Source organism: Hippoglossus hippoglossus, chromosome 24, assembly GCF_009819705.1.
Source record: "Hippoglossus hippoglossus isolate fHipHip1 chromosome 24, fHipHip1.pri, whole genome shotgun sequence".
Classification (NCBI taxonomy): Eukaryota; Metazoa; Chordata; class Actinopteri; order Pleuronectiformes; family Pleuronectidae; genus Hippoglossus; species Hippoglossus hippoglossus.
The window spans coordinates 7,610,219-7,630,857 of record NC_047174.1 but is presented as its reverse complement, the minus strand read 5'-3'; the positions used below and the strand labels follow the sequence as shown (position 1 = coordinate 7,630,857).

General features: G+C 46.0%; 1 protein-coding gene across 6 annotated transcripts in view; it reads right to left on the bottom strand.

Annotated features, from left to right (window-relative positions):
• Nucleotides 1–20,639, bottom strand: part of syne1a (spectrin repeat containing, nuclear envelope 1a) — a 109,866-nt gene that overhangs the window by 19,435 nt on the left and 69,792 nt on the right. For 5 of the 6 annotated variants that reach the window (XM_034580192.1, XM_034580191.1, XM_034580186.1 and 2 more), the window contains 39 exons: nt 20,301–20,466; nt 20,048–20,203; nt 19,666–19,818; nt 18,961–19,143; nt 18,679–18,816; nt 18,196–18,381; nt 17,370–17,492; nt 16,981–17,163; nt 16,062–16,205; nt 14,070–14,294; nt 12,045–12,185; nt 10,986–11,099; nt 10,527–10,688; nt 9,927–10,121; nt 9,664–9,837; nt 7,922–8,113; nt 7,112–7,243; nt 6,909–7,009; nt 6,643–6,793; nt 6,331–6,459; nt 6,062–6,235; nt 5,696–5,911; nt 5,484–5,585; nt 5,258–5,377; nt 4,957–5,157; nt 4,682–4,855; nt 4,428–4,559; nt 4,102–4,298; nt 3,872–4,004; nt 3,601–3,783; nt 3,316–3,465; nt 3,034–3,210; nt 2,609–2,920; nt 2,336–2,506; nt 2,032–2,165; nt 1,730–1,934; nt 762–944; nt 457–603; nt 109–263 (listed from right to left, as the gene is read on the bottom strand). In XM_034580192.1, the coding sequence (XP_034436083.1) occupies nt 109–263; nt 457–603; nt 762–944; nt 1,730–1,934; nt 2,032–2,165; nt 2,336–2,506; nt 2,609–2,920; nt 3,034–3,210; nt 3,316–3,465; nt 3,601–3,783; nt 3,872–4,004; nt 4,102–4,298; nt 4,428–4,559; nt 4,682–4,855; nt 4,957–5,157; nt 5,258–5,377; nt 5,484–5,585; nt 5,696–5,911; nt 6,062–6,235; nt 6,331–6,459; nt 6,643–6,793; nt 6,909–7,009; nt 7,112–7,243; nt 7,922–8,113; nt 9,664–9,837; nt 9,927–10,121; nt 10,527–10,688; nt 10,986–11,099; nt 12,045–12,185; nt 14,070–14,294; nt 16,062–16,205; nt 16,981–17,163; nt 17,370–17,492; nt 18,196–18,381; nt 18,679–18,816; nt 18,961–19,143; nt 19,666–19,818; nt 20,048–20,203; nt 20,301–20,466 (6,414 nt within the window). The remainder of the gene's footprint in view (nt 1–108; nt 264–456; nt 604–761; nt 945–1,729; nt 1,935–2,031; nt 2,166–2,335; nt 2,507–2,608; nt 2,921–3,033; nt 3,211–3,315; nt 3,466–3,600; nt 3,784–3,871; nt 4,005–4,101; nt 4,299–4,427; nt 4,560–4,681; nt 4,856–4,956; nt 5,158–5,257; nt 5,378–5,483; nt 5,586–5,695; nt 5,912–6,061; nt 6,236–6,330; nt 6,460–6,642; nt 6,794–6,908; nt 7,010–7,111; nt 7,244–7,921; nt 8,114–9,663; nt 9,838–9,926; nt 10,122–10,526; nt 10,689–10,985; nt 11,100–12,044; nt 12,186–14,069; nt 14,295–16,061; nt 16,206–16,980; nt 17,164–17,369; nt 17,493–18,195; nt 18,382–18,678; nt 18,817–18,960; nt 19,144–19,665; nt 19,819–20,047; nt 20,204–20,300; nt 20,467–20,639) is intronic. The other variant, XM_034580190.1, reaches the window with a different exon arrangement.

Below are 20,639 nucleotides of genomic sequence, written 5' to 3'. Positions count from 1 at the left end.
CCCTTTCTTGTAACATTCATTACAAAGGCTGATTATGAATGTGTAAAAAATGGTGGTAACTCACTGCTCAAAGTTTACCAACATGTAAAGTATGGCGGCTCTAGGTACCTGAACCTCTCAGTGAGGTGAGCGCAGTGAGCGGCCCAGGCTCTGTTGAGACTCTGCAGCTGTTTGACATCTCTGTCACTGACTGGTAATCTGTACACCAACTCGTTCACCCGCTCCAGGTCCGGAGACAGACTGCTCAACTTCAACAGGTGAACCTGGAAATACAGTGTCAGACATTCTCAGTGTAAAGATCAAACATGTTTTGCTTTCAGATAAATTAACGGCAATGGAGAGACAATAAAATCAAACTATAGTATGAGCAGATTACGCAGATGCCACATGTCTTTTCTGGTGAAACACACACAGAGAAAACAACAATAGGAAAAAGACAACTGCACGTTCTTGTACCTTCAGTTTTTCCATACGTGACTGGACCACACTGAGATCCGGCGAGCCGACCGTGTCCGACTCCTTCAGCACCGCCTCAGCCTCCTCACTGTTTTGCATCAGGGTTTCCAACTGCTCTCTGAAACTGTCACAGGACTGAGATCCGGACTAGAAACAGTCAGACAGAGAAAGACATGAAGTCAGAGAAAGAACACTGAACCAATCGTATCTCTTTCTTCGTATCAGGGTTGCATGTTGAAATGAGAAACTGTGTGTTTGAGATAGAACATGTTTGTAATTCTGCCTGCGCATCCCTACTGTCCTACCTGCAGTACGTCCTGCTGCCTGTGAAGGGCGTGCTCCAGCGTTGCTAGACGATGTGTGAGTAACAGGTGGTCTGACTGGAGGGCTGCAGCGGAGGAGGCGTCGACTTGGCTCTTCAGCTGTTCCCCTAAAGCCTGCAGTTTCTGGAGCGACGCCTGCACCGAAGCCTGGTCGCCAAGACAAACCTGCAACAGAGACGCAGGTTAGGAACACAGTCACGGGAGGAATGTTTGTAAGAAGAAATGTCTGGATTCAGGAGAAACTGTCATGTTTTCCATTTCTTTCCGTGAATCCAGTGGGTTTGGAAAAGGTTCGATTTATCAAAACATGGTGCATTTTTTCCAAACTCAAAGAGGACGATTCAACCCTTTTGCTGAATTTCCATTTCTCTAAATTCATTCAGGATTAGTAAAACCAGCGTTGTGTGCTCTGTGGGTTCTGGTCAGCCCAGAAGAACGCTGAATTCTTAACCACTCAGTGTCCGGAGACAGTTTGCATTCGTGATTCTGGGTTAAAATGACTGTCTGATTACAGTATTAGGAGAGTGTGTCTCTAGACATGGCGCAGCATGGCCCTACAAGCCCAGCATGACGACGGGGGGGACCCCTGTAGTGTAAATCAGGGGCCTGTCTCTTCCGTTGCAGCCTCACTCTCAAAAGGCTTTTGTTAGGTTGTGCTGTGTGACTACATTCAAGCAAACAAAAGGACAGGGTGCAATTTGGTATTCTGCAGAGGGGACAGAGGCTTTGTGGATCCTCATAGTGAGCTGACAAGCAGTTCACAAGCTCATTCACTAGATCTTAGAAAACAAAGGAGACTCAGGGATGCAGGGTTTTCAGATTTCTGTTACAGTATTAGGAAAAATGTGTATTTTAAACCACAAAGATATGGACTTGGTAATGAACTACCACTGAACCTGAGTATCGAGGGGTAATAACTAACATCAGAACATTAAATCATCTTTACTCACATCGCAGTCCTTTATCCAGGCACTGCTCTCCTCCTCTGAGATCTCCTTATCTGTGGCACTCTTCAGCAAGCGATCAGCATGCCCTTCCTGTTTCTGAACTGCTGCCACACATTGGCCGTACAATGTCCTGTAACGTTGCCACAGGCCCAACAAGGCCTTACTGCTCCTCAGCTGCTCTGAGATCTGCTCTAACAGGCGGTTCCACCTGCAGCAAAAGAGGCAAAGGAAGAAGTTACAGCACACTTGGAGCTCAGGTGTTTGATTGAAGGCCGCTCAGAGATGTGTTTTTGTCACCGCTATACCTCATGTTGACGTCGCGCAGGGCTCTGTTGAGTGTTTCAGCCACAGACGGGTGGCACTCTGTCAGTAGCTGGTGTGTCACGGAGCCAAATTTCCTCAGACTGCTCTCCTGCTTGTCCATCTCCTCCTGCAGGTTCTTTAAAATACAGACATCCACTGAAATTATTTCAAATTCATTAAATTCGCTGTGCACAGACAACGACAGTACTGCGTGAAATACCTTTAAGATGACTTTATTCACTATTAAACTGTTGAAATGTTTTTTAAGGTGTTTGTTATGTTGTATGTATTTTCTGCCCTCCTCACCTCCAAACTCTCCACCTGCTGCTGCACTGCCTCTAGAGACCCGTTAAGGAGGCGCAGCCTGGACACCGAGTAGATCCCCTCCATCAGGTAACCAATGATCTCCTCTGAGGCTCTCCGATACAGCGTCCACTGCTCCAGCACTGACCGCAGGCTGACCTTCATCTGACTTATCTGTTAGATAGGAGGGGAGACGAGATGTTTAATTGCCTTAAAGCACATTGCAAAGAAAGATCTGGGCAACAACTAGAAGGCTTGGGGATCCAAGAAGCTCACCATGTGGTCCAAATGAGCCCAGGACTGGTTCAGTCCTTTGAGGGTCTCCTTGACAACAGAACAGGCTGCTCCTTTCTTATCCCGGATGAGAGCGTTTCCTCGTTCCTCTGCTTTCTCTAGATCCTTCTCTTTTTCCTTCACCAATTCTTCCAACTCCTGACAGTCTTTGAGTGCATTCTGCACCGATGCTACATCCTCTATCCTGTGTCTCTTCTTTAGTTTCTCCTCCTGGAGTGTGAGCCAGGTTTTCAGAGCCTGGACTCCGTTTTCATGCTCTAACCAACCGCCCAAAAGTCCTTCCAATAACTGAATCTAAAAGACAAACAATTCACAACAATTTAACTATGGGTAAACTAAGAATATGTGCAGAAAACAGTGTCAAATTTCAGATTTAATTCTTAATTGCTATGTAAGTGAATCATTACCTTTTCAGCAATAAGTCCCTGCAGTATCTGCCACCTTCTATTCATGGCTCCCAGATTCTCAGCAAAGTCGGTTTTGTCACTACGCTTCCCCTCCACGTCCTGACTGCTGATCTGCAGCACAGACTGGTTTACAAAGTCTACAGTCAGCTGCTTACACGTCAGATCAATGCTGAAACCCTGCGAAATACAAACAGAGGCATCATGAAGCTGTGACGAGGAAGAGAAAAGAGAGCTGAAGGTCTGTTAATACACTTTTTGATATATAACATGTCGGTTTTGTACCTTATACTTCTGCAAGAAGTTCTGGACCACCTCCGAGCCGACCGCTCCCATGATCTTATCCTGGTCTTCGTCTATGATGTTCTCCATGAGAGAGATCCAGCTCATCAGCTCTGTGATGGCGTGCCGAGATGCCAGCTTCTCCATCTGCAGCTGAGGGCGCAAACAACCAAAATACAGCATCATCACATATGTCACGCCTCAACTGACGTCAAATAGCCAAAAGAATATTATTATATAAATCAAAATAAAAAATGAAAATCTCAGATGAGAAACCATGCAACAGACCTGGTGTAGCTTCTCTTGTACAACAGGAATATGAGTCAGCAGCTCAGCCCATTGGGTGTCGATATGGCCCAGCGCCGTCCTCAGACCAGCGGTATCTACTCGTTTCAATCGCAGAAGCTGGTTGCCCGTGCTTAGCACAGAAGAACGCAGAGACGATTTGGCATCCACCTCCTTGGAAAACTCCTATCAGAGGTTTAGAGAAGTTGGAATTAAACCTTACCTTCATTAGAATGATCGGAATATTGTGATGTGATGTATTAACCAGACTAACCAGGAAGGCATAGAGGTGGTCTCTGACAGTCTCCAGCTCCTGAGGCACTGTCACTGACTGGGTTGTCCAGAACTCGAGCCGGTCCAGAGCCGACTGCAACCAGTGGCTCAACTCTGCCGACTCACTCTGGTACCTGAAATTAATATTCACCAGATAATATTTATTTAGTTCTCACGGAAGTATTCAGACTCCAGGTATCACGCTGACAAATCAAACTGAAGGCTAGTGACCTGCTCCAGTGTTTGAGCGTCGAGTCGAGGCGGTGCAGCTCCTTGTTGACCTTGGTGGTGGAGGAGAGCCAGTGTTCTCCGAGTTGTGTGAGCTGGTTCTCCAAGTCTGAGCAGCCAACAGACAGCAGAAGCCTCTTGCCCTCCTCCAGAACCTGGTAGAGCTGGGGCTGATGCTCCGTCAGGCTGGCCTTCAGACGCTAGAGGACAGAAGGAAAGACAGATGAAGTTGATCGATTACAAATTCTATATTCGGACACGAATGCTTGACTGCAGCTTTCAGGGTGAAATCAGGTGACGTCTTGAAGAGACTGTGGTCAGTGTCTTACCTGATAGAGACTGATCCTTTCAGTGAGTCTCTCCTCTGTCTCCTCTACCAGACCCACGGTGGGGATGCTACACTCCACAGCCTCCAGCTGTCTACACAGAGCCTGGTAGTCTTCAACAAGCCTGCTCCATGACTGTCAGAGAGAGAGAGAGAGAGAAATTACAACATCATATTCCCACCAGGTTTTTAACGTTTTTTTTCTTCTTATATATGTGATATCAACTCTACTATTGGATTTTAATCAGTAATTCCCACCTCCAATATGCCCTCCAGCTCCACTCCCCTCCTGTGGGCCTGTTTGAGCACACTGTGGGCTAAAGCCATGGTCTCCTCCAGGGCCTGGCTCTCCCTCGGTGCCACCAGACTGGACACTTTGCTGTAAAACGTCTGGGTGAGGATCATATGGCATTCCAGACCCTGAAAGAACTCCTGGGGCAGACGAAGACAAAAAAGTTAAAGAGGAGAGGAATCAACGACCTTACAGTTTGGCAATTAAAATGCATGCCACTCCATTTCAACCCCCTCCTTACTTTGTGTTTGTCAAGTAACATCTGGACCTCTATGACGGAGGCCACTGTCATCTTCTGGTCAGCCGCCATCTTGTCCTGAGCGGTGTCCACCAGGTCAGTGAGGTCATGAAGTGCAGCCTCGTACTGGGCCTTGAGGGACAAGCCGTGGTTAAGGCTGCTACGTCTGGAGCCCACCATCAGCACCAGCTCCTCGTATGCATCCTACACAAAACCAGCAACATGTCAGTCACTGAGTATAATAACGTTGGGATGGTATGACCTTAGGGAAAATGTTTGAGCTCCATTATTAACTTGATATTACCTGTAGTTTGAGTAGTTCCTGATTAGAGGTTTGTTCAGATTGGAGTCCTTCTGCTCTGGTCTTCAGCTCACTCACTCTCTGCTCAAACTCCCTCAGACTGTCCTCCACTTCTGATAACGCCTACAAAGGAGCAGCACAATCGGTCAAAATCGCTTCTCTGAAGTCCTGTCAAGCTTTTTAAATACACTTTAAATATTTGCGTATTTGCTTTTGGTCCGTGTCATACCTCGATCTGTTTGGATGCAGGTCTGTCTACACTTCCCGCCATCTTTTGCAGCAGCTGGTGTTTACTTTCACCCAGAGCTGTGAACAGCATCCTCAGTTCGTTCTGGCAAAGACAACAAAAGCAATGTTAAGATGCAGGCAGAAAAAAAAAATGCATCACATCCCTAGCTTGATATAAATCACTCATGTGGTGCAGCAGTCTAGCTTTAACACCTGGAAGGATGAGTGTTCCTGCAGCCTGTCTCTCATGGCGTCGCAGTGCTGCTCCAGGGTGGAGTCCAGCAGGCCCATCCTCTCCTGCAGACCCTCCAGGGTGTCCTCCATCAGAGCCTGCTCTTCGACTCCACACAGCCGGCCTGCTCCTCCGCCCAGCAGGTCTCTGCACTGGTTCACCTCCCTGGTCATCTCCTTCAGCCGTTTATTCAAACCCTGAGCAGAAGAGTTCAGGTCAGTAACACAGAGAGTATGTTCTGTTCAATAATGTTTTTAGTTGTTTTGTCTGTTGTCAGTTTACAAGTCTTATAATTTATATTTCTGAAAGAGTAAATAAAGCTGATCAGTGTGTTTGTTTCCACTCACCTCTAGACTAGTGAGCTGTGTCTCTGTGTCCTCGAGTAGCAGCACAGGACCAGAAAGCAGCTGATTCTCCGCAGCATCCAGCCAGAAGGAGGCTCCTGAAACTGCAGCATACAGATCCTGCTGGACTGTCACCCCTCCAATAGACACTGCCAGTTTACTGTCACTACCCACAGCCTGTGAGGAATAAATAGTATATGTTTAGTAAGACGTCTGCGACTGAAGACAAAGAATTGCCAGGAAAACAAAGAGAGAGAAAATGAATGTGTCACCTCTTGGGCGATTCTTTCCAGAGTCTGGCTGCAGGCCTCGAACAAAGCTCTGGGAGAGTGACAGTCCTGGCTGCCAGACTCGCCTCTAAAGACCATACTGGGACTGGACAGACGGGACCGGTGGACGACCTGCACACGAAAGCGACATACGAGGGACAAATATGAGTGATAGTGCGAGATAACAAGAGCGAAAGACAGAGTATCAACAGAATGCATATCAGCCTCAGGTGATGAGTCACTGCGAATGTCAAATTAAACAACATTTATTACACTTTGAAACAAACAAACCAAAAAGAACAAATCGACTTGTACCGGGCTGAGTTGGTCCTGTTCCAGGGTGTTAAGAGAGAGCTGCAGCTTTGTGCTCTGATCTTTATTCAGGTTTTCCCAGCGCTGCCTCATCTGATCCAAAGGAGACAACATCTCGGTCTCCAGCAACATTCCCCCTGGGATGGACACCTCGCTGTGGAAGGGAGACGAGCGTTTTGTCACAACAGACTAACATCTGGTCCCTGGAGATTATTATTATCCAGCTTTAATTGTAACGTGTGCACATTCGACAGAGGAGGAAAAAGTACCTGTCCCCGTTGGGTGTGGTCTGTTGGTTGAGTAACTCTTCCCCAACACTTGCCACACACTGAAGCAGCCGCCTCTGTTCAGCGACCTGAATCTGTAGCTCCTAAAAATACAGGATTTACATTAGAATCATTTATAAAGATGTAAATTTTACTATTTACAATTGATTTAATTATCCTGGAGAGTATTTTGAGCTTCCTCTTACTCTCTGCCGCAGCAGGTTGTCGTGTTGTTGCTGTGTGCGCGTTGACCGGGCCTGAGACAACCAATCCTGGACATTAGGACTCTGGGACAGAGATGAGTCTGGCTCACTGTCCTCCTGCTCCTGCAATGAACCCTAGGAGACAGACAGAAGGAGTTTTTGTTCTTTGAGACCGGGGCTGATGAAGTTTGTGAAGATCAGGGAATGGAATGCAGCTGCAGTTCGGTAAATCTACTTTGTGACGTCCATTTCATTTACTGAAGTCCAGTGGAGACATCAACAATATCAGATGACATTATTACATTAAATTTATCATCCTGAAATAACTGTCATCATTTTTAATTGGCTCATAGAACTACTGTAGTTTCTTTGTATTGTAAAGTGATTTAGTGAAAAAAGAATGTCACTATCTATTAGTAAAAGAGCCTGTGCCTTGGATTTTCTTTTTAAGGTTATCTACTTTAATGGGACATAAAGCAAATAGGTCAAACTACCGCGTCATCAGAAACACACCTGATGCAGTGCATTTAGTGTGAGCATGTGATGAGGTGGCAGCCTTTTGTCTGGTGTCTAAGGGCCCATTGTGAGACACACAGGCTCTTGTTGTTCCATGGTGGAAAACAGTGGACTTCTATGAAGAAGCATGCCGTGGCCTTTAGTGTTTGCACAATACTACCATTGATGCTTTAACCAATGCAGCACAATGCAGTACAGCACAGCAGAAGTGACACAGGGGCAGGGAGGAAGGAAAATGCACAGAACAAGAGAGGGTGGTGGAGGAAATGAAACACACGTAGTGACCTCCGCCCTCACCTGTATGTCGACCTGTTTGTCCTGTAGCATCTGCTGCAGCTCCATTAGGCTGTCTTTGAGGGAGTGCAGTTTGAAGGTGAGCTGCTCCGCCTCCCCCTTGGTCTCCCCCCGGCCCTCCATCAGCAAACTCTCACTGTGCACGGACAGCTCCGACAAGTACGACACCTTCTGCTCGATCTCAAACAGCATGTTCTGCAGAAGCAGGAGCACGAGGCAAACTCAGAAACAGTATATTCGACATCAGAGGAAAACTTTTTTCAAATCACTTTCAGTTACAGTTGACAACTGGTTGGGTAATAATAATAATTATATGATTATTATTATTATAATAAATTTGTTATATTTCAGAGATCTATAGCTTTAAAATCACACAGTAATAATAATACATTGGTAGTCAGCACTTTTTGTGTTGTCCTTTCTCTATTATTAGGCTGTGGTCACTGAGTCAGTATTTTATCAGGATCTATCATGTGTGTTTTGCATCTCTGAGAGTAAAAGACACACAATTTATATCAGTGGTTTAGAGCCAGATAGCAATTCAGTTTTTGTCGGATACTTCTTTTGTTGATTTGATCATTTGGTTCACTCTAGAAAGCGGAGCTGCGTCTGAGGTTGAACAGTATTTCTTCCGTTCTCATGCTCTTTTTCAAGCCTGTCTCTTTTCTATTTCTTTTGCACAGACTTCCCTCACTCTCCTCCTACATTTCTTTAGAAGAGAAAGAAAAGTAAAAGAGAGAGAGACGTCCGGACTGTGTGTGACAAGTGGCAGAATTGTATGGACGTGGAAAAGAGGGGGATTAGGGTTGTATCCCCCTAATTCATACGGGGCGACAAGAGCCCTTGGCAGTTCACTGCGGAGAATTCTCCACAACAATGCAGAGAGACCAATATATCTCTTTTCCCTCTATTCAGAGTTTTCCCTGTGTCGTGTGGTGGGAAGGTGGAGAAAATCTGTTGTCTCAGTAGTTTCTTACCACAGAAAGCTTTGTTAAACTGTTCTTTGTTTTTTTTAACCCTCTATCAAAAAACTGAATTGTGTCCACATCATTCTCTTCTCTTTCTCTCACCATGTGTTTCTGACCTCATATTGTTCCCTTTCCAGAGGATCTTTATTGTAATATTCTACACTCACAGATAGTTTTTACACCCTGAAGATGATTATCTACAATGGCTGGACCTTAAGGTCTGAGCTTGACAGGAGCCATATTAAGCTATAATCAGCTTACTGTTTCCCACCTGCCACAAACACTGATTTCCTTTGACAGAGCCACAGAACATGTTCTATTACTGTGGGGGGGGGGACACAAAAGGTGGTTGAAGAATGAGAAGGGTCATCACAGAGGGACACAGGGTCAGAACCTGATATATCCCAGTGTCGTTATCCTAGAAAAGGTATTTATTTGTTGGGCTCCTCTTCAGTGAAATGTCTGAATTTCTTCTATTTTTCGAGGATGAACTGACCAAAAGTAAAACAGTAAAAAAAATAAAACTAACTAATATAATACCAAGGGAATAAATCCAAGGATCCATTGATCTACTTCAGGAACAGGGAAGCAGCCAGATACGTTACTTTCGCCTTTGATATCTCCATCTTGGCAAAACAACAGCTTCCAGACTTTCCTACTGAAAGTATTCCTCGTTTTCTACCGGCAAAATTGTTTTCCACCGCTCAAGCTCAATGTCAGTTTTCAGGCAACCAGTCACTCACGCCTTTAATGCATGCTAGAAAATGTCAGCCTCACCTGACAGTCGATGAGCTGCTCCTCCATGTCCAAGTCTTTGTTTTGGAGCTGCAGTGCAGAGCTGAGAGTGGCACGAGTGCTGAGCAGCCAGTGGTCGAGCTCCTCGGCCTCGATGTGGTAACGCTGCAGCGCCTGCTCCTGTCGCTGCTCCTCTAGCTGTTCGCTTAGTCTCTCCTGCAGCGGTCAATGTGAAACGTTGAAAACGGCGTTCATGGGTATACAGAAGCACAAGGTAAAAAATGATGTTCTGCACTAGCACTCACGTCCAGCAGCTGCCGTTTTCCTGAAGCCTTCATTCGAATGGTGGCCATCCTCTCCCCCAGGACAGTAAGAGTAGACTGGAGCGCCAGTTGGTCTCCAGGCTCCCCGTCACTGTCGCTGTCTGCCAGCTCCTCAGAGAAACACGTCTGTAACTCTCCAATCTCGTCCTGCAGCATCAAGATCTCATCCATCAGAGCCTGGGACGCACAGAGATCAGAAAAGCATGAGAGGTGGATGAAGAAAAAGAGAGGGAGATGGACATTGTTGGAGGATAAAAGACTGAGAGGAAGATGGTGAGAGAGCAGCAATAGAGGGTTTGTCCCAACTGCCGGACAGCAGTGATAAAAAAAAAGGAACTGTATTGACCGTCACTGGGACGTTGGCATAGAAACGGAGAACAGTGCCATGCAGTCTGTGAAACCATTGCACAGGCTGGTGCAATATTAAACCCCTCAATCATTCTCTGTTCTCCCTAAGAAGGCCTGTTTAAGTCACGTTTGTATTATTCCCAAGAGACGTCTCCTCTCCTCTTTTCTAACTCTAACCCACACTCGTTTAACTTCCCAGTATCTCCAGACCCTCGCGTCTTCTCCTTCACTCACCTGGTGTGCAGCCATCTGGCTCTCGGGGCTCTTGCTGGGCTCCAGCCCCTCATTGAGCGCCCCCTCGATGGACTCCATCTTCGTGGAGATGGACTGGAGGGACTCCTGATAGTGCTGCTGCCGCTCCAGAGCCTCGTACAGACTCTTCTGCTTCTCGCTGATCTGTGGCAGGAGAGGGAGGAGGGAAAGAGAGACACACAGAAAGACAAGAATGATGGCAGGAATGAGACAGTGGCCGGAGAGGACGAGCTGGCATAAAGGTCTGTTCCAGAATTGCTTGTGTTTGGCACTCGTGTCGTCCTGCTACAAATATAATAATTTTTCTAACTAAACTTGTGTTTGTGAGATTCAAAACATCGACAACAAGCTGTAAAGACAGATTTACAGTATAAGGTGCAATGAAAGAATATCTGGAAGTTTGGATTTAATGACTTTGAATTAGCTGGTGAAGTCACATACCACATTCTTGAGTGTTTCCCAGGATCTCTGCAGGTCATCCAGGTTAGCAGCGCTCGACTCCATGGATGGGTCATACAGCTCCTGGAGGGGCGCTCGGCTTAAAGTGCCTCGGCCCTGTGAAACAACAACACAGTCAGTGTGGGTTTCAGTAGTGTGCGACTGGGTGTGTGTACAGTACACACTCCTTACTGTACGCGTCATGTTGATTGAGGGTGGTTCTGAAATGTATGTCCCCAAACATACTGTCACAATGACATTGAATGTAACATTTGAAGGTAGTTAAGCCCACATCTGCTGTTCATACATTACAATATTGTACATTATTGACTTTAAAATATAACCTTATGTAGGAATTTGAGAAAAACTCAATTTCAATCTCTTGTAATTGGGCCACACAGCACTGAGCTAATGGTTATGATGGTTCTTCTTTCAAGAAATCAACTCACTGACACATCAATGACAGAAGTTCACAATAAAGTTGTCCCGTTTCACTGCTGCATCAAGAAATAGGTAACACAAAAAACGACTTTATATTTAAACGTAGTTATGTGTAGACAATGACACACTCATTCTGATCTCAGCATCAAAACGTGCAGCAAATTATCTTCGGCAACGTAAATCTACTAACATAAAGCTAAGAAAGAGAGAAGCAGGGGCAGCACAGCAACTCAAACACCCGTTGGGACAATAGTGGTGATGATGAAGATGATGACGATGATGGGGAGGTCGTGGTTTGGTGGTGGAAATCAGGGGAAGGTGGTGGGATGGTGATTGGGTGGCCAAGTTTGCATGTCCATCTTTACAAGTTATATTCTGTCTTAAATGCTTATATTTATTAAAAGAAACTAAAAACTCTGACAACAAGTGGAGACTCACTTGTTTCTTTAACTTTCAGCAACGTGAAATTAAATTTGAATGTAAACTGCACTAATACCGAAATTGCTCCACGTTGACTTTTTCTTGTAACATGTAAAGTGGACTGTGGCGGTGGGGCAGGTGGGGCAGGTGGGGCAGGTGACCAGGTCGGGAGGTGCTTCAGAGGGGTGGCGGTTGCAGTACCTGGTTAAGAGGAGCATCAGCGTTAGCCCCTGGGGAGGGGGAGCGGCAGGCAGGGGGAGAGGAGACCTCGCTGTTGGTTCCCTCCTCCCCTGACTCCTCGGTCACGGGGGAGAGGAGTGTGTGGCAGCGGCCGGCTGTCATCTGACCACACATTCGCGCCGCACATCAAACACACACATCAAAGAAGCAGGTGGAGGTAAAGGAGGAGGGCCAGCGAACAAAAAAGAGGCAGATAAAGGGGAGAGAGAGAGAATATGAAGCGAGAAAAGAAGAGAGCATAAAAATTAATGGGGGGGGGGGAGTGCAGGTTAGGCAGATTACAGTGAGCACACTGCTTATTAATAAGACAGTGAGTAATCAAATAACAGGAAGAGGACACCCATTAGATCACATTACTGCTGTTGGGATAAAACTCTGCAACCTCAGCACACACACACACACACACACACACACACACACACACACACACACACACACACACACACACACACACACACACACACACACACACACACACACACACACACACACACACACACACACTGTCAAAGTACAGTATTAAATTGGTCTGTGCTAATGGACAAACACTGGATTCCACTGGCGATGATTGAGCCGTGAGGACTTTCTCACAGGACACATCAGAGGAAAGGACTGGTCATTACCAGGAAGTGAAAAATCACACATACAGTAAGTGCACACACAGTGATTGCTCACACCACTCTGAAGAAGTCTAAATGAACCACTCACTTGCAGAAAGCATAACTCATACGTGGCATAGCTATCCGAGGGTGGGAATACAGCAGCAGCAGCAGAAGTGGCAGCAGCTGTCACAGAGGTAGCCCAGTTGTCTGAGAGCCTGCATGCTTCAGCAGAGAGGTGCAGCCGAAATGGGAGCCGAGCCTTACTGGGCTGCGTTCTGGCAGTCAGTGCAGAACTTGGCCGGCTGACTCGGGACCTTGTTATATATCTGGAGGAGGTTCTTTTTTTTTCCCGGGCTTTTATGATGCAATGCAACGCAACAAAGCGCACATACACACGTGTGGGACACGCGTGGAATAAACATGTGTGGGAGACTCAGTGATTTGGCATGCCGAGATTAGTTGAGAGACTGCGGTCGACTGTCACTGCAGTAACTATGCCGAACAATAACAAACGAGGAGTGTCAGCAGTCCCAGCAAGCTGCAGACGCCGTACACACAATCTTAATATGCTCTGCTCGCACGCACACACATACACACACACACACACACAGACACACACAGACACAGACACACACACACACACCCGCAGTAATATCCTGTTTCCTGGCCTGCTGAGACTGAACACACCACAGACAGCACTAAGGCAAGGTACCGAAATCTGAACCACACAAAGAAGAGACAGAGGAAGTGCAGGCAGTGAGGTGACTTGTCACTGAAAGAAAAGGTGAATGATCGAGCTGAAGGTGACACAGTGTAGTTGCAGGTTAACAGAGTCAGGCTAAGATGAAGTTAAACGAAGTGACGCAGCACAGTTTCAGTGCAGTGATAAACAAGAGGAGACGGCCAGAGTAGAATAAATCACACTTGAGGGGAAGGGAAGATGGGAAAATGCTTGTTGTGTCGGTGCAGCACAAAAACAAGGTGTAGAAAGACAGAGAGAGAGAGAAACAGAATAATAATAGAGAGAAGAAACTAATCCAAACCTTGGTTTCTTTAATATTTACCATCATGAACCCCTGAGTAGAGACTTTTTATATTATTGCTAACTTGGAATTGAATGATAACGATTTTACCTTTATAGCAGCAGAGTTGAACCTGTAATTATAACTGTCATCCTCAGACAACCGCAATTTACTTTAACCTAATTACATTATTGTGAAATGAACTCTACCCCCTTTAGAAACCCCCAAATGACCCATGGGGATTCTTTTGTTCCACTTTGAGAAACAGAAACACACACACACATACAACTATGGGCCACACAACTATGCTGTGTGTCTCTGTGTGATTGAACATGTGTCTAAAAAAAGGCTTTGCTGCTCACCATGACGACAGAGGGGTGTGCAGGAAGCTGCTTGTTGGCGGCGGCGGTTGCCACAGCGCTGGGCAGCTCCTCATCACTCAGCTCATCCATGCCGTCCGACAGGCCGTCCACCTCGTTGACCGTCAGCAGCATGGTGGCGTGTTTGGCCTTCACCGTCAGCATCTTGCACTTGGAGTGGAGCGAGGCGATCTGCTCCTGGTAGCCACGGATCTTCTGGGCCAGCTCCTGTCAAAACATCCCCCCCGGGCACAGAAAACACCACCGCCCCCCAGGGTCAGGAGAGTGCGACTCAGTCCACAATGGGAGATCAATAGTTCCTGGCTGAACAAGATCCGGAGAAAAGGAGGGCAGCTGGGCTGGTTCAGCGTTGACTGTTGTGCCGGTATGAGAGGAGTGAGCGGAGCGGACGCATTCTCTTCCCTCCCCGGTCTCTCGCTTTTGGCCTCACAGTGTGTAAGTGCAGAAAGAGAATAGCACAGCCTCACTCTCTCCCTTTCTCTGACTCTCTCTCTCTCTCTTTTCTGTATCTGTGGGCCAATCAGAGCAGCACAGAGGCGGGTGACTCAGATCAGCGGTGAAGCCAGCAGACAGGATGTTGGGTTGAGAGAGTGAGAGAGAGAGAGACCCTTGCAGAAATAGTTCAAAATCCCTCAAACACTCCCTCTCGTACACATACACAGCCGGGGAGGAAAATAACAGGAAGTGATCTCACTGCAACCCCCTTCCTCCGCCTGCCGCTTCCCTCCTCCACCAATCCTCACTCCTCTCAACAAAAGAGAGCTGCGAGGAGAGAGGGAGTGTGTATGGGGGAAGAATGACAGAGATGGTGTCAAATTACAGCTATGGTATGAGCCGGCAGGCCGGGGTCCAGCTCCTCCTCTCCTCCTCCTCCTCCTCCTCCTCCTCCTGCTCCCTCTGTACCGCAGATGGTCAATGCACTGATAAGCAGGTCACGTGACAAACTGGACCAGTGGAGTTGCTCAGCTTAGAGATCAAACTCAGACATAAACACAGCCGTGACGGAGGGGATTGCACTGACAAGAAAATGTCATGTGCTTCCTGTATAAGTAGAGGGGGTGGATCAAATCTGCCAGAACCGTGCAGGACATGTTTAACTGTCATGAGAGATGTGTTGCCTGTGGGGAGACTTGATTGGTCTTTGTGTTTCAGGTCTTTGCCTCTTCCCCTCCAAGTTCTAAATCTCTCTCTCCTCACGGGAGATGGAACGCGCTTACTCAGCAAATGCAAAACGGCAACAGGAAGCACAGATGCAGGTGGAAAACGCTGCAATCATCGGCACTGCATCAAGCAGGAATGTACGCAGATATTATTTACATACACCCTCAGATAAATGAGGAATGCGTGTGCGAGTGTTGGGCTTTTTCAGTCACAACACAACGTTCTCCCTGAACTGCTGTACGGCAGAATAGGTTTGATAAGGGGTTAAACGTGATGTGTTTACTGTGGGATTTCCTGTAGTTATAAATAATGATTATTTTATTGCCCATAGTTATCATTTTGAAATTGAGCAATAACTGAACGGATGAATTGATGCCTCTACTGCTCTTCATTTACTACTAGCTCAGTCAGATTCAGTCATCAGGGAAGCCCACAACAACTCTGAGATGTACAGTATATTTCCTGCTGCCACTTCTTCACTACAGAGTGAACTTTAAAGCAAAGAGAAATTAGATTATTGAAGGAGCTCTAAAAGAAAAACGGTCTTTATTTATGTCAGGGTCTTTATTCTATGAAACTTTTTACTTTACTTCTATGAATAAATACGAGTTCAGCAAATAAACCCCTATAAATCCTTAAGTTTGATATTGGCAAAACTACATTTTAGAGATTTCAAGATTGGTCTTGAAGAATAAGACAAGCCTGTACAGAGGCCTGACGCCATCCCTTGAGGGAAGAACTATATTACAGTTTTTTGGACTCATATAAAATATATTAGAATGAATAGCAGAGATAGAGTGTGTGTCCTCTCACCTCATGGTGGTGTATCTGAGCCTGAAGTTCCTGTATGTTATTGGTGGAGACGGGCCGGTCCTGAATGATGCGATGGGCTTCTTCTATCAATCTCTGGAGGTTCTTCACTTCCTGTTCATACTGCTCATACTGCACCACAGCCTCCTGGCGAAGAGGAAACACAACAAGGTAAGAGTGAAGCTGCAGCTTTTGTAAAAATCATCTTAAAATGTGATTTATATTATTGATCCTGGGTTAGAAATAACAGTTTCTGCGTGCACAGTATCTGTCACCAAGTGAATTCATTATAGACTGCTGCAGTTTATGTATGGTACATTCTCCACAGCAACACTCGATGTGAATGAATGATTCATGAATGTACATAAGAGCTGTCTATCCCAAATTGAGTCTGAGCAAGACCACAGATTCATTCTCATTCCAAAATCCTAAGATGCTTTAACTGTCTGTCCTCCAGTTCGTGTCTGGAGGTCAGACATTTGTTTCTTCTGACGGCTAATCTTCACCACAATGAGCTTAAAAACAAAATCAGCCCAGATCCAAAGGATTTGAGGATAACACCGGTCTGATGGGGGCTAAAGGAAAAACACCGACATTCCTGAGGACGTCTGTTGGGACACTGCATCAGAGCAAGTGGCAACAGAAGGTCAACAAACAATATTCTGTGCAGCTCAGATGCTGAGTGGCAACGGTCTACTTATTCCAAATGAGGATTTTTAGGTTTACAGGATGTAACTTGACGGAAAAGGAAGTATCCTGGAGATGAAGACAGATTCAAATAATATGACACAAAACCTTATTAACTAACTCTTAACACTTATTGGTGATGTGATGCTTTAACAGGATTCTCAGCTCTGTTATTTAAGTTAACTTCAGGTTTAGTATAATCAGCAGCACTTGTAATGTGAGGGTCGCCCTCTACCTGCAGGATGTTGCACTGCTGGATGGTGGTGTGCTGCAGTTGGCTGGCCTCTTGCTGCAGAGCCTGAGCTGTGCGGCAGGTCGGCAGACTGGCCACTACCTCCTCTGGTAGCCGGAGGGCGCTCTGACACCGGTGCACTGCCGCCACCTGCTGCTTGAAGCCCTCCATTTCCACCAACAGACGCTTGAGAGGGAACGACAGGGGGCGTTAGAGAGTGAGGAGGAATTAATGAGTGTGTGATTAAAGCTACACTGCTTTCAGAAACCTATTGCAATTGCAGGCATGCTCTGTGTGTGTGTGTGTGCTCTCTGTGTATGAAGCTCTAATACGTGACTTCTATGAAAAAATGTGACACATGGATTCCAATAAATTTCAATAAACGTGTGTACCTGTCTCTGTGTGAGCTGCTCCCTGAGGCTGAGTCTGTTGAGGTCAGGGGAAGCGAGCGTGACCTGGATCTGGTCCACAGCTGAGTGGAGGTTCTTGACTTCTGCCTCCAGACGCAACATGTCCTGAAAAAAGACACAGACAGATGAAATAAATTAGAGGAGAGAATACGCAGGAGTAGGAGCAGCTTATAGTGAATCTATCGTCAAAATATAAATAAATAAAAACTGTTATCGCGAATATAGACTTGCTTCCAGAAAATCCCATTAGTCTGCAAAAGTATGTTTTCCATTCACTTGAGTAAAAAGCGATTTAGTTTTTGAAACAAAGCTCTTCTGCTGCAAGTTTTTATTGACTTTGATGTATTTCATGTGGTAGGAAAATTACATTAACAGTCACCGTCACTGAGATTTGTGCTTTGTCTGCAATCGAAACCAAGGGAAACAAATCTGCAATCTAAACCCACAGGAGGAATTGTAAACAGATTTCCAACATCAGGCACTGGTCAGCAGCAGACGACCATCTGTGTATCAGCAGCAGAGCAATCAGACGAGAGTAATAGATTACTGCCACTAACTGAAGCAGTTCATTTCATTATGATTGTGCGTTGATTCATCAGTGCCATAGGGGGGCACTATTGGACCGTGGCTCTGGTGTATCTGACTCACTCCCGAGTACCAAGCAATACGTCAGGATTTATGAAATAAAATTAGCTGTGGCTCTTGATATTTCTAATGAATGAAATCAATTTGATCAGAGCAACCTGAAATAATTTAGAGGTGAATTGTGTTATCGATGTTATGTTTCCTGTGAGTGAATGTCGTTTACCTTCGCTGCGTCCTGCAAACTCTGCAGACGAGTCTTGGCCGTTTGCTGCAGCTCCTCCGTGCGTCTGCTGAGGTGGTTCACCTGCAGGCTCCACCCCTCCGTCTGCAGCACCTCCCCCAGATGCCCCTCCCTTTCCCCCATGGCCTCCAAGTCCCCATGGAGACCCCGACACTCCCGCAGCAGCGCCTGTCACCATGGGAACATGAGATTACAAGTCAGAGAGAGGAGGCCTATTTTTTTTTTTTAACAGAGCAATTATACTAATTGTGTGAAGGCAACATAGTGAACAGGACATGACATTTCACTGGAAATCAGACTGTGGGTCTAATTAGCTGTAAATTTGTGTGGTATCATCAAATTTAATTGGTTGATGTAAAAAACAGAAGATTTTATTATTGTGAAATAAATATAAACATTTTTGGGATTCTATTTTTGCAGCTTTATGACTTTAACCTCCCTGCTGTGTGACTCATTAAGTCTCACCTGATGTGCTCGAATCTGCTCCTGCAGCTGTGAAGCTGAGCTCCAGATGATGTTACCAGTGACCAGAACTTCTGCTTTTTCTGTCCAGCCCAAAATGAACGCCTTCATTCCCTGATATTCATCCACCTGTCTCTCTGCCTGCTCACATGTAAGAGACAAAAGAATTAAAGCATAAGGCAAATGAGTGAAAAACTCTAAAGTCTCAGAATCACTGGCCACAAAATACTGATAATTATAATGATTATATACAAGAAATAGCAGGAACGTTTTTCTATCTCTCACCTTCTTCAGTCTGTTGGCTCTGTCCTGGACCTGCTGTGTGGTGTGCCGCTGCACCTCTGTCAGTTTGGCCACAGCATCGCCGAGCTGCTTACACAGCAGAGGGTTCTGCTCCCCAAACTCCTGCACCGCTACTCCCAGCTCCGCCAGAGAGCGAGAGCAGGACTCACAGTCTTCACAAAGAGCCTGGAGAGGAGACAAGAGGAGAGTAAGAGGTGAGGTGGAAAAGGAATAATGAAAAATGGGGGTTTAAATGACAGGCAAAATAAAAATTGATAAACTAGTCTGCCAACCAGCACCTCTTTAAGTTCCCTAAAACTGTAATCTGTACAAAAACCAAAGTGTACAAGCGACAAGTTGTGATTTTATAGAAAATAAGTGATTAATGAATGAGGTGCTGGTGGCCAGAATACTACCCAAGAAAATGACAAATTATTCCTTCAACTACATTTTGTGCCACTAAGCTTTGTACAGATGGACAGAGGGGGGGAGAAAAGGGAAACAAGTTGTGAGGGGGATACAAGAGGGAAGGGGCTCAGACTCCCATTTGGAATCCTTCCCCTCAAAAGTGGGTCACTGTTGATGGCAGAATTTAGTTCATGCCTTTCCAGCTCCAACACACTCATTAACCTCAACATCTGCAAAAGGAATAGTCAATTGCACAGGGGTTAATTGCTTGTTAATTAGTCAGTCTGTCTTGTTGATTACTTTGGTCTCTTCTTTGGCCTCCTCCAGGTCGGCACTCTTGTCTTCCAGTTTCCGAGCGATGGTCTTCAGCTTCGCTTCGATGTCCTGGAGTCGGGAGCTGAAGTCCTCTTTCACGTCTCTGGTCTGCTGCACCTCCCTCTCCCGTGCTTGGACCTAAAGGATGTGGTGGAGATACACATCATTCAGTTTACTGTCTAACATAAGCCACATACAAGAGTGTCAGCTTTACACTGGTGCACTGGAGCACATTTAAATAGCAGCAAAACTAGACTGTTGCTACGGCTTCATTTTGTATTTACAAAAAATAGAGATACATGAAATAAAGCCCTTAACGCAGTAATACAAATGTACAGTCAATGTCTGGGCATTCACGCAGAGTCACCTGGTCTTCAGCGGAGCCCAGAGCCAGAGCCACCTCGGCCAGCTGCATGCTGAGCTCAGAGGGCAGACCAGCCTGGAGGTCCTGGTACTTGGACTGCTGCAGCTCAGTCATGCGCTCCACACTCTGACGCCTGCTGATGACCTCACCATGTGCAGTCTGTAACACAGACAGCAGCGGATGATTTAATGCCAATCACAGTCTTTTCTATGACATGATATGGTAACAACATGTGTGTTAATGTAGTGGCCCATACCTCTAGCTCTTGGAGCAGTGAATCCAGATCTGCAGTCGGACTCAGCAGTAAGCCACGAGTGTCTTGGATCCATCCTTTGACCAAACCCAGCTCCTTCTCAACATCCTCTCTTTCCCTCAGCTCCTGCTGCACCTGAGCTCTGCTCGTCCTCACCCGCAGCATAAGACTAGACAGGACACAGCGGAAGAGAATTAGATAGGAATGTTTCAATCTAAGCTGGGAGCATGTCAATTAACTTGCACAAAAATAAAAGTAAAAGAAAATGGACTCTCCTGCACTCACAATGAAATGTATTATTATATACAAATACAGATTTGATGGCCCATGGCCGAGGACCAG